The sequence below is a fragment of the Pristiophorus japonicus genome, chromosome 8, assembly GCF_044704955.1.
Source record: "Pristiophorus japonicus isolate sPriJap1 chromosome 8, sPriJap1.hap1, whole genome shotgun sequence".
In the NCBI taxonomy this organism is placed as follows: domain Eukaryota; kingdom Metazoa; phylum Chordata; class Chondrichthyes; family Pristiophoridae; genus Pristiophorus; species Pristiophorus japonicus.
Window position 1 is genome coordinate 118,510,829 of NC_091984.1, and position 13,846 is coordinate 118,524,674.

At 43.0% G+C, this 13,846-nt stretch overlaps 1 protein-coding gene across 3 annotated transcripts in view; it reads left to right on the forward strand.

Moving 5' to 3' along the window:
- ddr2a (discoidin domain receptor tyrosine kinase 2a) overlaps positions 1-9,810 on the forward strand; it is a 235,491-nt gene extending 225,681 nt beyond the window's left edge. For all 3 annotated transcript variants that reach the window (XM_070887349.1, XM_070887350.1, XM_070887351.1), the window contains 4 exons: positions 3,793-3,990; positions 4,585-4,819; positions 5,571-5,720; positions 8,716-9,810. In XM_070887349.1, the coding sequence (XP_070743450.1) occupies positions 3,793-3,990; positions 4,585-4,819; positions 5,571-5,720; positions 8,716-8,865 (733 nt within the window). In that variant the 3' untranslated portion in view covers positions 8,866-9,810. The remainder of the gene's footprint in view (positions 1-3,792; positions 3,991-4,584; positions 4,820-5,570; positions 5,721-8,715) is intronic.
- The last annotated feature ends 4,036 nt before the right edge of the window (positions 9,811-13,846 follow it).

The window sequence follows — 13,846 nt, forward strand, 5'->3', positions numbered from 1 at the left end:
CAGGCCCTCCCTGACGGCCTGTGCCGACACTTGCATGCCCTCCCTGACGGCCTGTGCCGTAATTTGCATGCCCTCCCTGACGGCCTGTGCCGTAATTTGCATGCCCTCCCTGACGGCCTGTGCCGTAATTTGCATGCCCTCCCTGACGGCCTGTGCCGTCGATTGCACTCCCTCGGACATTCCCTCCCTAAGTTCCCGTGTCATTACTGCTATTTCTCCCGTCAGGCCCGTCAACTCTTCACCTACTGCATTGACGCCACCGATGAGTGATCGGGTGAGCTCATTGGTCTCCATAGCCAATGCCACAACCTGAGCCGCATCTGTTGCACGCTGCATCTCAGGAGAGAGTGTCTCCAATCTCCTTCTCCTCTGCCTGGGTCTGCCTTGTAGCACCACTACACTGGGAGGCGCGGGCACGGACGGTGGGATGCTCGGTGTTGCAAGCGGCACCACTACACAGGGAGGCGCAGGCTGGGACTGTGGGACGCTCTGTGTTCCAGACGGCTGAACTGGAGGGAGAGGCTCGGGCTGAAATGGTGGGATGCTCTGTGTTGCAGACGGCAGCACTCGAGTGCGAGCCATGGGCTGGGATGTTGGACGAATGGGTGTAAACTGCTCGATAATATCAGCAGCAACACTGGGACCTGAAGCGTCGGAATCAAAACCATAGCAGGTGGAACCAGAACCTATGCGAGAGGGAGGCGCAGGCTGGGACGGTAGTGCAGTGACTGTAGAATGCTGCATTATACCAGCAGCACCACTGGGACCCGCAACATCGGAAGCGAAACCATGGATGGTGGGACCAAGACCTATGCTAGGGGTTGAAACTCTGATGCCCCTTGATGGGGGCTCATAAACATTAAATTGGAAGCTCCCCCCTGCAGACATTTCAGTCATCGCTGCCATCATCCAGTCTGGATCGTCCGCAGCTAGTTGTACTGGTCCTTGTTCTTTACCCTCAGGATCCTCAGTGTTGGCAGCAGCAGCATTGTCATCGTCATCATCATCATCATGTTCTGCAAAATACATCAGAACAGTCAAGTGCTTAACAGCAAGGGAGGGGGCCAGATGGGTGGCATGAGTACTTTCACACATAGCAGGCCAGGCAGCAGGTTGATTTAAAGGGCCACGATGCATTTTCAGGACTTACCCTCTTCCTCGCATGCGGGCCGAGCTTGTGCTGTACCGATTGCTTTACTCCATGTCCGACTCATCATAGCAGCTACCCTTTGTTCCAAGGGTGTCAGTGGATGCAGATTGGGCACGCCTCCTCCTGTTCGAGTTGCTTCCCTTTTGTTGTGGGCCAATTTCTTCTGCAAAGAGTAAAATAAAACTTTTTACAGTGTGTGTCAGTCTGCAAGGTGGGACATACAGATAGCCTGGTTACAATTACGATTAAATTAAAAATGGGAAATATTACTTACACTAACTACTTGACCAAGATCGTGCCATTTCTTTTTACACTGACTTCCAGATCTCCTGGTATGCACCACTGCGCAGTAATCTTCGGCAACTTGGTTCCAGCGTTTCTTCATTTCTTTTGGTGGCACGTTTATGCGACCTCTGTTGCTGGTATCTAGCTCCTGCCATCTCTGCTCAATTACATTCACTAATATCTCAACTTCCTCATGTAAGAAATTATTTTTTCTTGGTAGAGGTTGATCCATTGCAAAGTTGAATTGGCACTTTTTTTTCTCCAAACACAGTCCTTAATTTTCAGGCACAGGTACTGCAAGTTTAGCAGTGAAAAGCTGAACTCACTGATTTCAGCAGGTGATTTCTTCAGCAGTGCTGCTAAAAGCACTCCCTCACACACAGAAATATCACTAAAATTAAAATACAAGCCTTTGCAGGGGTCCAAGAACAAATCTTCACGTTTTCTGCAGCACTTTCTAAAATGGCCGAGTGCCAATGTTTTTTTCACACTGCGCGTGCGCAACGCTCCAACGCGCACGCGCAGCGTTGCCGGCAGGGAAAAAAACTAATTTAAATAGTACCCGCCCCCTCCCACTTACAAAATCGGCGCGAGTGTAGGCCCCGCCCCCCTGCATGCCGTGCCAGGCAGACAAGGAGCTGCAGAACGCACGAGAATCACGATTTTTTATTTTTAGGCGCCATTTTAGGCGCGAAAAACGGGTGCCCAGCTCGGAGGGGCGCCCTTTTTTTTTCTTGTGGAAACTTGGGCTCTTTATGTGGGAAAGTGCGAGGTTATCCACTTTGGTAGGAAGAATAAAAAAAACAAATTGTTATTTAAATGGAGAGAGATGACAAAATGCTGCATTAGAGAGGGATCTGGGTATCCTCGTACATGAAACACAAAAAGTTAGCATATAGGTACAGCAAGTAATTAGGAGTTCAAATGGAATGTTGGCCTTTATTGCAAGGCGGGTGGAGTATAAAAGTAGGGAAGTCTTGCTACAACTGTACAGGGCATTGGTGAGACCACACCTGGAGTACTGCGTACAGTTTTGGTCTCCTTATTTAAGGAGGGATATAGTTGCAGTGAAGGCAGTTCAGAGAAGGTTCACTAGGTTGATTCCTGAGATGAAGGGGTCCTCTTATGAAAAAAGGTTGAGCAGGTTGGACCTATACTCATTAGAGTTCAGAAGAATGAGAGGTGATCTTATTGAAACATATAAGATTCTGAGGGGGATTGACAGGGTAGATGCAGAGAGGATGTTTCCCCTTGTGGGGAATCTAGAACTAGGGGCATAGTTTCAGAATAAGGGGTCGCCTATTTAAAATGGAGATGAGGCGAAATTTCTTCTCTGAGGGTCGTGAATCTTTGGAATTCTCTACCCGAGAGAGCTGTGGAGGCTGGGTCATTGAATATATTCAAGGTGGAGATAGGTTTTTGGACACTAGGGGAGTCAAAGGTTACGGGGAGTGGGCAGGAAAGTGGAGTTGAGGCCAAGATCAGATCAGCCATGATCTTATTGAATAGCGGAGTAGGCTCGAGGGGCCAAATGGCCTACTCCTGCTGCTACTCACTGATGGATTCACTTTGTTTTTGGTTTCTGTTACCAATAGCTCGCTGCTATATCTAATTGCGTTGGATTGAAATAGTCCTCAAGTTTCTTAACAATATCTTCAAACGACGCATCCTTCGTTTTCCCTGGCGCGAATAGGTTTGTCAATGTTCCGTAGACATTTGGCCCGATCTCCATTCGAAAAATTGCTTTCTTCCATTCACAAATACTTTATTTTGAGCTTGAATATTCCCATCTGCACCTTTGGTCTCAATAATGTTATTGACCCTAAAAAAAAATCTCCATCTGCTCAATGTAAGAACCGAATGGTTTGCGAGCTTGGTCATATATGCCGAGACCTCCGATGAATCCTGTAGGCCTGGCCATGATTGGCCCATCACGTCAAACAGTGACTCAATTCACTACCTGTGTATCATGTGAGAATCAACGCCGCTGTTGCTTTGTATACATACACGCGAAGGTGAAGCAGAGACGATTTTGCATCAGCATTAACGGTAAAACATCGCACAAATTCAGTTTAGGGGTCACAAACTCACCTTAAACTTGTCCACTTATAGGTTGAACACTGTGTCCTTCCCTGATCCCTAAAAATATCTATGGGATCCCATCCACATCATCAAAATGTAATATACTTGAGAGGAACAAATGAAGGTCAGAGACATGATGAGTTGCTCGTCCATGTGCTTGTTTTATTAGGCCAGAGCGAACTGAGCATGCTCATACCAAACCACGTGATAATACATTACATATAGCATACACCATGTTTTAATAAAACTCAATCAATGTATTTAACCTTCTGCAGAAATGACTTTCTGAAAGAGATCAAGATCATGTCACGGCTGAAAGATCCAAACATTATCCGGTTGTTGGCAGTCTGTATCAGGGATGACCCCCTCTGTATGATCACAGAATACATGGAAAATGGGGACCTTAATCAGTTCTTAACTCGTCATGAACCAGAAAGTGCAGAGCCAATGGCAAGCAATACACCCATTGTAAGGTGAGGCTTCAATAAGCAGTTGTTCAATGTCACTTTGATGCGTAGCATGAGACTTTGTAGCATGATATGTCTAAACAGCACAGGTAGATAGGTACCAAGTAAAAACTGAGTGCATTCAAATGTGGGTAGTTTGAGTGATACACGCCTTTGCTAATAAGTTCATGCATATACTGTGGTTTTTATACTGTAATTGTTTTCTATTAATGGCAAACTGCATCCTCAAGACTCAGAATGTACCACTAAGCTGAATGATGGAACAATAATATGAACAGATTGGATTTGGCTCAAATTCAGTGGGAGGCTATTCACAATCTTTACCTAAACGTGACTTGTTTACCAGTATATTTAGCAGCTGGCCTCATTGATTGTTTGTCAAACTGGCCGTACAAAGTAGCAGTAATCCTTTTCCCGGGCCTTTGTTCAAGCTATGCTGCAGTCTGCAATCACAATCTACAAGGCCTCTTTTAACGTTTTGCAATTCTTTGGTTCCACAAATTTCATCTGTAAAATATTTGCATTTCATATCTGTTCTTGTTATGTGAAACTTTCAAAAGCACTGAAAAAAAACACCTCTGTTTTATATTTTAATCTCAGCTATGCCAACCTCATATTGATGGCCATGCAGATAGCTTCAGGCATGAAGTACCTCGCCTCCCTCAATTTCGTTCACCGTGACCTCGCCACTCGGAACTGCCTAGTGGGTAAAAATTACACAATCAAGATAGCCGACTTCGGCATGAGCCGTAACCTGTACAGCGGAGATTACTACCGAATCCAAGGCCGAGCTGTGCTTCCTATTCGCTGGATGTCCTGGGAAAGCATTCTACTGGTGAGGACCTCAAACTGGATTCTAACTAACTGGCTGTATTGTTTTATTTTAGAGTCAATATATAATAGAATAAAGTCCTTTTTGTTTGTGTGTGTGTGTGTGCATGGAAAATCAGAGGACCAACTTACTAAATCTGTTTATTAGTTGATAGTTAATTGGCAAAAACTTTTCTTTTAAATGTGGTGGCAACTCTAATGAGCATTGATGTTGCATGAATTTGACACTGGTATTGCTGGAAATGTAGAATAACTTGGGAAACTGTACTAGGATTACAAAGGCACAAGTCACATATTTCTTATATCCAAATACTCCAGCAACTCTGATGTAGCAAGGGGCATGGTAATTGATAGTAATTATGGCACCGGTAATCCAGAATTTGCTAATGGATTGAGTTTTCTTGAGAATTCCCACTTTGCTGCCAGTTTATCGGCCAACTTCGCCACTTCTTTCCCCAAGCAGCCGGATTGTTATTTCCAGGACAAGGAGCTAGTGGCTTGCAATTGAATGGAGCTTGCTATTTTATAGAATAAAGGGCAGCATCACGGTCAATATTTCCAAATGGAAATTTTGGACATCATCTTGATGTTTCAAGTACAGGTAACAACCATTTTTCAGACCTTGGTCCAATTCTGTTTAATCTTCCTCTAGTGATTCAGTCACCGTTTCTCTTTCAGCTGAGAAAGTCACCGCATGTTCATGGTTCTTTAGTAATGATGGAGATGCATGTTTATTTTGCCTGCTTTCTATTCAGGGCAAGTTTACTACAGCAAGTGATGTGTGGGCTTTTGGAGTGACCCTGTGGGAGTCCTTGACTTTCTGCCGAGAACAGCCCTACTCGCAGGTGTCCGATGAGCAAGTCATTGAAAATACTGGCGAATTTTTCAGAGATCAGGGGCGACAGGTAAGCTTAGATTGCATTGATCTTGAACTTATTATGCATTCATGAGAGCAAAATAGTAACTCGAGGAATACTTAAAAAATCAATACTGTTCAAACCTATAATATTTCCTCTTATATCGTATGCCTGAATATTTTGTAACAATCCTTCAATGAGACACCTTATCAATATATGTGGCCAGCCCACACTGTGATTGTGTGCACACTAGGTCTGTGCAGCAGAGCTGGTCTCCAGTTGTCTTGGTTAATCCTTGCCACTGAACCAAGACCTAGCTCTGTCAAGCCCGGGTGGTGGCTGGTGTGCAGCGGCCACCACACATTAAAAAAGTCCACGCACAGGCATCTTTCACCCTTCAGGATGTAGCTCAAGACCTGGAATATTAGGTCCTTCATTGAAACACCTGTAAACACATCCCTTTTTCGCATGGAAGCAAGTCATCCTCAATACAAGGGACTGCCTATGATGATGATATGCACGTTAATGGATATGTGGATTTAAACATTATGTACGGCCTCTAAGGTTCTGACTCAACAATGTGGCCCATGAAGATACAAGTTTGAAAGCTGTTGGTTTACGTCTTCATGTGAAAGATGGAACCTCCAACAATGCAGCTGCCTGCCAACATGACACTGAATTGTTAGTCTGGATTATGTACTCATGTCCAGGAATGAGACCTGAACCCATAACCTTCTGGCCAAGGCAAAAGTTCTATCAACTGAGAAATGTTAGGAATGAGATAATAATCAAAAAGACTGATCGCAATCTGATTTAAATAAATGAAGCTGTGTTTATTCTGGGATATTAGTGAGATACATCAAAATAGAGTACATTAAATCAGTCATTGAAAGTTGACATGCAGGTACAGCAGGCGGTGAAGAAGGCAAATGGTATGTTGGCCTTCATAGCTAGGGGATTTGAGTATAGGAGCAGGGAGGTCTTACTGCAGTTGTACAGGGCCTTGGTGAGGCCTCACCTAGAATATTGTGTTCAGTTTTGGTCTCCTAATCTGAGGAAGGAGGTTCTTGCTATTGAGGGAGTGCAGTGAAGATTCACCAGACTGATTCCCGGGATGGATGGACTGACATATGAGGAGAGACTGGATCAACTGGGCCTTTATACACTGGAGTTTAGAAGGATGAGAGGGGATCTCATAGAAACATATAAGATTCTGACGGGACTGGACAGGTTAGATGCGGGAAGAATGTTCCCGATGTTGGGGAAGTCCAGAACCAGGGGACACAGTCATAGGATAAGAGGTAGGCCAATTAGGGCTGAGACGAGGAGAAACTTCTTCACTCAGAGAGTTGTTAACCTGTGGAATTCCCTACCGCAGAGAGTTATTGATGCCAGTTCATTGGATATATTCAAGAGGGAGTTAGATATGGTCCTTATGGCTAAAGGGATCAAGGGGTATGGAGAGAAAGCAGGAAAGGGATACTGAGGGAATGATCAGCCATGATCTTATTGAATGGTGGTGCAGGCTCGAAGGGCCGAATAGCCTACTCCTGCACCTATTTTCTATGTTTCTATGTAAAATGAGTGAGCTGTACGTCACACACTTATATATCAAAATACATTTGTCTGCCCAGTTCCCCTTACAATAAAGGGTTTTCAAATGCACATAAAGTAGTTGGAATTACTTTCAACACATTGTTTAAAAGACAAGGTTGCAGCTCGAAGTAAATGGCAGAATTATAACCTCTAGAGACCATGCGGGAAGAATGTTCCCGATGTTGGGGAAGTCCAGAACCAGGGGATGCAGTCTTAGGATAAGGGGTATGCCATTTAGGACTGAGATGAGGAGAAACTTCTTCACTCAGAGAGTTGTTAACCTATGGAATTCCCTGCCGCAGAGAGTTGTTGCTGCCATTGGATATGTTCAAGAGGGAGTTAGGTATGGCCCTTACGGCTAAGGGGATCAAGGGGTATGGAGAGAAAGCGGGAAAGGGGTACTGAGGGAATGATCAGCCATGATCTTATTGAATGGAGATGCAGGCTCGAAGGGCCGAATGGCCTACTCCTGCACCTATTTTCTATGTTTCTATGTTTCTATAACACCTGAAGTGGCACTCTTCTGCTAAACGTGACCCAGTAACTTTATGCTGTGAAATAGACTAATGCAAAGCTGCACCAAATCAGGCATAAAAATCTGATTACAAGGAATTATTTGCAACTTGATAATCTGAACATTTCAGTAAATAACGGGCCTCTTATTAAGTCTTCCTGTAAGTGTCGCACTTATTTCCTGTAACATCTTCCGTGTTACACTTTATGGACAACACCTTTATCATTGATCAACATTTTTCTAAGTCAACGTGAGCAATGCTACTGTTGATCTGCTTAGATATGTAGCAGGTCAGTCAGTCAACATTTGATCGAGAGAGGCTGTTTCAGTGTAACCAGCTCTTTCCAGATGCCAAAGAGCTGTTGTGTATTTTCAGCATTTTCTGGTTTATATATTTATTAGGTGCCAGTCGTAGCTCAGTTGGTAGTACTCTCTTCTCTGAGTCAGAAGGTCGTGAGTTCAAGTCCCACTCCAGAGACTCAAGCACAAAATCTATGCTAACATTCCAGGGCAGTACAGAAGGAGTGCTGCACTATTGGAGGTGCCGTCTTTTGGATGTGACGTCTGCCCTTTCAGGTGGACATAAAAGATCCCACTGTATTGAAGAAGAGCAGCGGAGTTCTCCCTGGTGTCCTGGCTAATGTTTATCCCTCAATGAACATTAATAAAACAAATTATTTGGTCATTATCACATTGCTGTTTGTGGGACCTTGCTGTGCAAAAATTGCCTGCCAATTTCCTTACATTATAACAGTGACTACACTTCAAAAAATGCCTCATTGGATGTAAAGCACTTTGGGACAGAGCTCATGAAAGTTGCTCTATAATAGCAAAACGTTCTTTTTTTAAATTTCCAACATTCCCGGTTTTTCATTGAATCCCTGTCAATGGATTTCTTACACTGGTTTTCGTTCTTTGTTCCATCGTGTGCAGATCTATCTCTCTCAGCCAGCGATCTGTCCAGACGGCGTGTACAAGCTGATGCTCAGCTGCTGGCGACGTGAGCCCAAAGCCCGGCCCACATTCCAGGATATCCACCGCGTTTTGCGGGAATCGGCCATCGCATCTGGGCTGGAGGAATGAGCGCGTTCTGAGGGGAACGTCAAAGCAGTCATGACTTTAAAATAGACCTTTTCATGTTCTGATTATTCGTGCGCATTTTGGCGTGTTTAAACTGAGGAGGGTATGGAATGAAAGCCACAGTTTCCAGTGCTGAGAGATGGAAGCATATTTGAAGGAAGAAGAATCGAAGAGAATATATGCAAGTGGAAAGTGTTATTTTCACAGAAAAAAGGTGGAAAATATAACTTGATGCTATGGCGCAGGACAAACATCCTTTCCCTTTTGTTCATTCGAACTTTCTACAATTAAATGGACATGATGGTGAAAGCTGAGCCGTATCAGATTAGGTTTCCTGGTAAGGTGCAAGGACTTGATGAGACTGAAAGAATTAAATCAATATGTGTACAGTAGCATATAAGCAGTAGAAATTCCTCCCCACGGACACCTTTATTTTAAACGTTCTAATCACATTTTTCAGTAATACTTAAGGAGAGTTTGTAAATGCTATTTGGAATAGGAGGGACAAAATGTCTGGTGAAGTCATTGGTGTTTTTTCTAGGATTTTTCTTTCGTATTTGATTCACATCAAAGAACATCGCTTAGGAATCCAGAGAAACTATTTTTAGGTTATTTTTAAAAGAAGCACTTTTTGCTACTAATGTATAGGAAAAGGCTTGATCGTGAGTCCTTTTAAAGTGCAATTTAGTACATATTCAAGAGTAAGATTGCTTATGGCTTAATGACAGGTATTACAGCATCAAAAGTAAGTCTACGAAAACATGTTGTTCTCCAAGTTATGACCAGGCAATAAAGATGCTGGTTTAATTTGGGTATCAGAATGTCTATTAGTAGACTTGCGTCATTGCTATATTATTTTGATTTTGGATATCGGTATATTGTATAGATGTTTTCGTTTTGAGTGCAGTTATCCAACTGTATTTAGATATTTATGCAAATTTTATTAAATATACGTGCAAATATCATTCTTTCCGGTGCCATCTTACTGACTGAAGCGCGTCATCTAGCTTGTATTTTCATTGCTTCACACATATAGGCACACAAACGCACAATTTTGCATGCATATACACACTTGCATATACACACACAAGTACACAATTGCATGTATGCATGCAGAACACATTTGAATGCAGAAGTAAAAGATAGATTTATACAATTTATTGGAAATAGATAGCATTTTTGTCATCTGAGACCTGGTGAGGAGCCGAGGACAGAAAGGGAGGGGATGGAGAGTCAGCTAAGGTTAGAGGGCTGAGGAGTGAGCAGTTGGAGGTGGAGAGCAAGGGAAGAGGCTGATTAGCTTTGGAGTTGGTGGCTCTGGGGTGGGGAACTTGCTGACAAGGCTAAGTTACAACATTTTCCTTGTTTTCTGGGCTGTAAGGGGAGCTAATTTTTGCCCAGTTTTCTGATCAATCAAAAAGCAAGAACACTGAACTAATCAGCAAATTTGCGTACGAGCCTTCAGACAAACGGAGTAACGATTATGTGCAAGTACGCTTCTTCCTGCACGGACTTTTGCCGGCACGGACACAATGGGCCGAAATGGCCTCCTTCCGTGCTGGAACTTTCTATGATTCTATGATTCCTCTTGCAAGGTTTTATGCAATTCCTTTCGATCTCCTTCAGAAAGATTGCCAGGACTGTCCAGGCCACAGGCTGATATACACTGCTAAATGGAGGAGCGTGAGCGGTGACCAACAGCACCACTGGGAATTAAATGGGAGCGTGGGAGGCCACAGGCCCTTGGAACGCTTTCCAAGGTATAAAGTACCCAATATTTACGCATCTGCTTTTATTCAAACGGTTCATCTTTAGAAACTGTTCAGCAGTGCTTTTATTTTTAACCAAACATACAACTGGCCAATATGTCCATTGCTGTGTATGATTCTCCAAACTGCAACTCTGTTTGTACACAGGTTTAGGAATGTTTGACATGCAAGCCAGAGATTCCAGACAAATGTAATACTTTGGCCACTGGAGACGAGAGGAGTTAGCAGACATAGCTGAAAACGTCTATGCCTTATTTCCAATTCGCGATTAAAGCCCAAGAGCAAAAAGTGTTGGTCAACTGTCCACTTATGCAATAGTTTGTGCAAATTGTTCTACCAATTCCAAAGTAATGATTTTCAGAGATGCTATGAAGTATAATGCTGTTATCCATAAGTAATATGATCAGTTTTAGAGGAAGTAAGGAGACATGTTCATGTTTCAAATAATGTATTATTTATTAATTATGTATTGATACTGCTCACAAATCATTTTATTCAGTTCAGTGGTCTCAGTTACCTGAATTAATATACTTTGGAGTAAACTTTGCAAAGTGAGGCTCCCGAAACCAGAACCTTGCTTGACGTGAATCGTATGGCTGACCTCCACATCCAATTCTCTGATCTGTACACACTGAGCAAGGCTCTGTATCAAGAGTCTTACCCCGGAAAATTGATCTACTTCTTGCGTTATGTATGTTGGGTTTCACAGGTGCATTTGATGTATAACAGCAATTCTCCCCAATTTTAAACCAGCCTGCCCGGGCAGACTTAAAACGGCCAAAGGAGGCTGCTTTTCACCCACAGCTATTTTAAGTACTGGATTATTAAAAAGGGGGAGAACAAAAGCCTTTTCAATATGGTGGGTTTTAAGGCGGGCTTTAAAGGAATAACATAGGGACCAGGTATATGCCATTCAGCCCTCGAGCGTGTTCCGACAATCAATTAGATAATGGCTGATCAGCACCTCGACCCATTTGCTCCATATACCTTGATACTGTTACCTCACAAAAATCTATCAATCTCAGTCTTGAAATTTCAATTGACCCAGCTTCCATAACTTTTTGGGAAAGGGAGTTGGAGAGGAAGAGGCTGTTTAGGGAGGGAATTTCAGAGCACGAGGCCTAAGTGGCTGAAGGCATGGCCGCCAAATGTGGGCCGGCGGTGGGTGGGGGGTGATGTGACGGGATTCATAAGAGGATGGAGTCAGAGGAACAGAGAGTGTAGGGAGGGCTTTTAACCCTGGAGAAGGTTACATAGATAGGGAGGGACAAGGCCATGGACCAATTAAACAGAAATTTGAGAATTTAAAATATTAAAATATTACAAAATATAAACACACCACACATCCCACATCTGTGGGTTGCCTTACTTAATTAAAACAGAATAACTTCTCTGCATTCTGCGCAACAGCCAAGAGCAGAAACTCCTCTCCCTGTAGTCGCTCTCCTTTTTTTGAGCTTGCCTAAACTGGGCCCACTATGATTACGCAGATTCCTTCTTGTTAAAAAAAAAAGTCTCCCTCACTTTTATCTCTCTTCACAGACAGATCCAAAACAACGTGGAGTAAATCTTGACTTCATACGATAGAGTAAAACGGATTTTTAATCAATGGTGACTTCAACGGAAATAAAAATGGGGAGAGATGTAAATCGGGCTGCGACTCACTCTCACCCGTTTTACACTATCGCACAACATACAGGTCTACCCCATTGTGTGAAATGTGTTTTCAATTACCCAGCAAGATAACAGATTGTTCATCATTTAGCTCTTGGGAAAACAACTTCCATTTAGCCACCTTTCGTCTTGGAGCCCCTTTTAAATTACATTTTTGCTTGAAAAAAAACCATGAAAAGTAACACTCATTTTCAAAATATTTCAGTGGCAAATAGGTCAAAACATCCTGAAACATGACGGGATGAGTGGAGTCTGAGGAAGCAGCTCACAAACTGCAAACTGAGTCAGATAAAGTATATAAATGAGCAGAACAGTGGCAGATGAAATCAAATATGGACACATAAAGTGATGCTAACGGCATGCAATAAAAGGACCATTTTGGCCCCTTTGTCTTATAACACACCTTGAGACGTTTTACTATATTAAAGGTGCTATATAAATGCAAGTTGCTGTTGTTCTTGTTGTATTTCTCTCCATATGCCATTCAATTTTAAAAAGTACGAGTGGAACCTCTGTAAGTGGATTATAAAGATCTGCTCAGTTCTTTTCATAGAAATACATTAGTAGTAGTCATGTGAAACAGGCACTCACTGAGCTATCAAAAAAAAATTGTACAAAAGTCTCATTCATAGCTTCCGTTTAACTTATTGATACTCCAGAGAAGAAACAATAATGTCTCCTCAGCAGGTCGCGGAAGTTAATTCCAGTGTGAATTCTTAACATGGTCCCAGAAACTGTCAATCAGTTTTACCGAGTCACTGGACTGATCCAGAAAAATCCACTAGAATGTTCGATTGGTAAACAAAACAAAATAAATATAAAATGTAGTGCAAACAGCAGAAGCCAGCAAAAAGACTGGGAACAGTAGGCAACTAGATATGTCCTTTGGAATGTGTGCCAGTGTGTATCAAGTCCACAGGGATTTCAGCAAGTTAACGAAGGAAAGTCAGTACTATCCTCAATGACTAACTGTGTCTTTGTGAACATTTTTTGATTTGAAAGATATCAAAATCATGAAATGTAAAATGCTGTTCCTTGGAGCATAAACATCAGCATAGACCAGTCAGGCTAAATAGCCTATTTCTATGCTGTAAATTCCATGCAATGTGATTCTATTCAGTGGGAAAGGAAATGAAAGAACTGGTTATGCTGACTTAACACATCCATACCCTGTTTGGTACATTGTCGGGCAACACATTGGGTGATACTGCAGATGGTCCGTATAAAGGCCTGGAAGGAAATGGAAGCAGAAACGTTGAGGGCGGTAGGGAACCTGACTGTCACTGGCAATGCCATCCCTGTAGGGTAGGGTGGTTACAGACCTCCATACTGCAGGCGGCACCATCATCATCATCATCATCATAGGCAGTTCCCTCGGAATTGAGGAAGACTTGCTTCCACTCTAAAAATGAGTCCTTATGTGGCTGAACAGTCCAATACGAGAACCACAGTCTCTGTCACAGGTGGGACAGGAAAGGGGGTGTGGGACTGGTTTGCAGCACGCTCTTTCTGCTGCCTGCGCTTGATTTCTGCATGCTCTC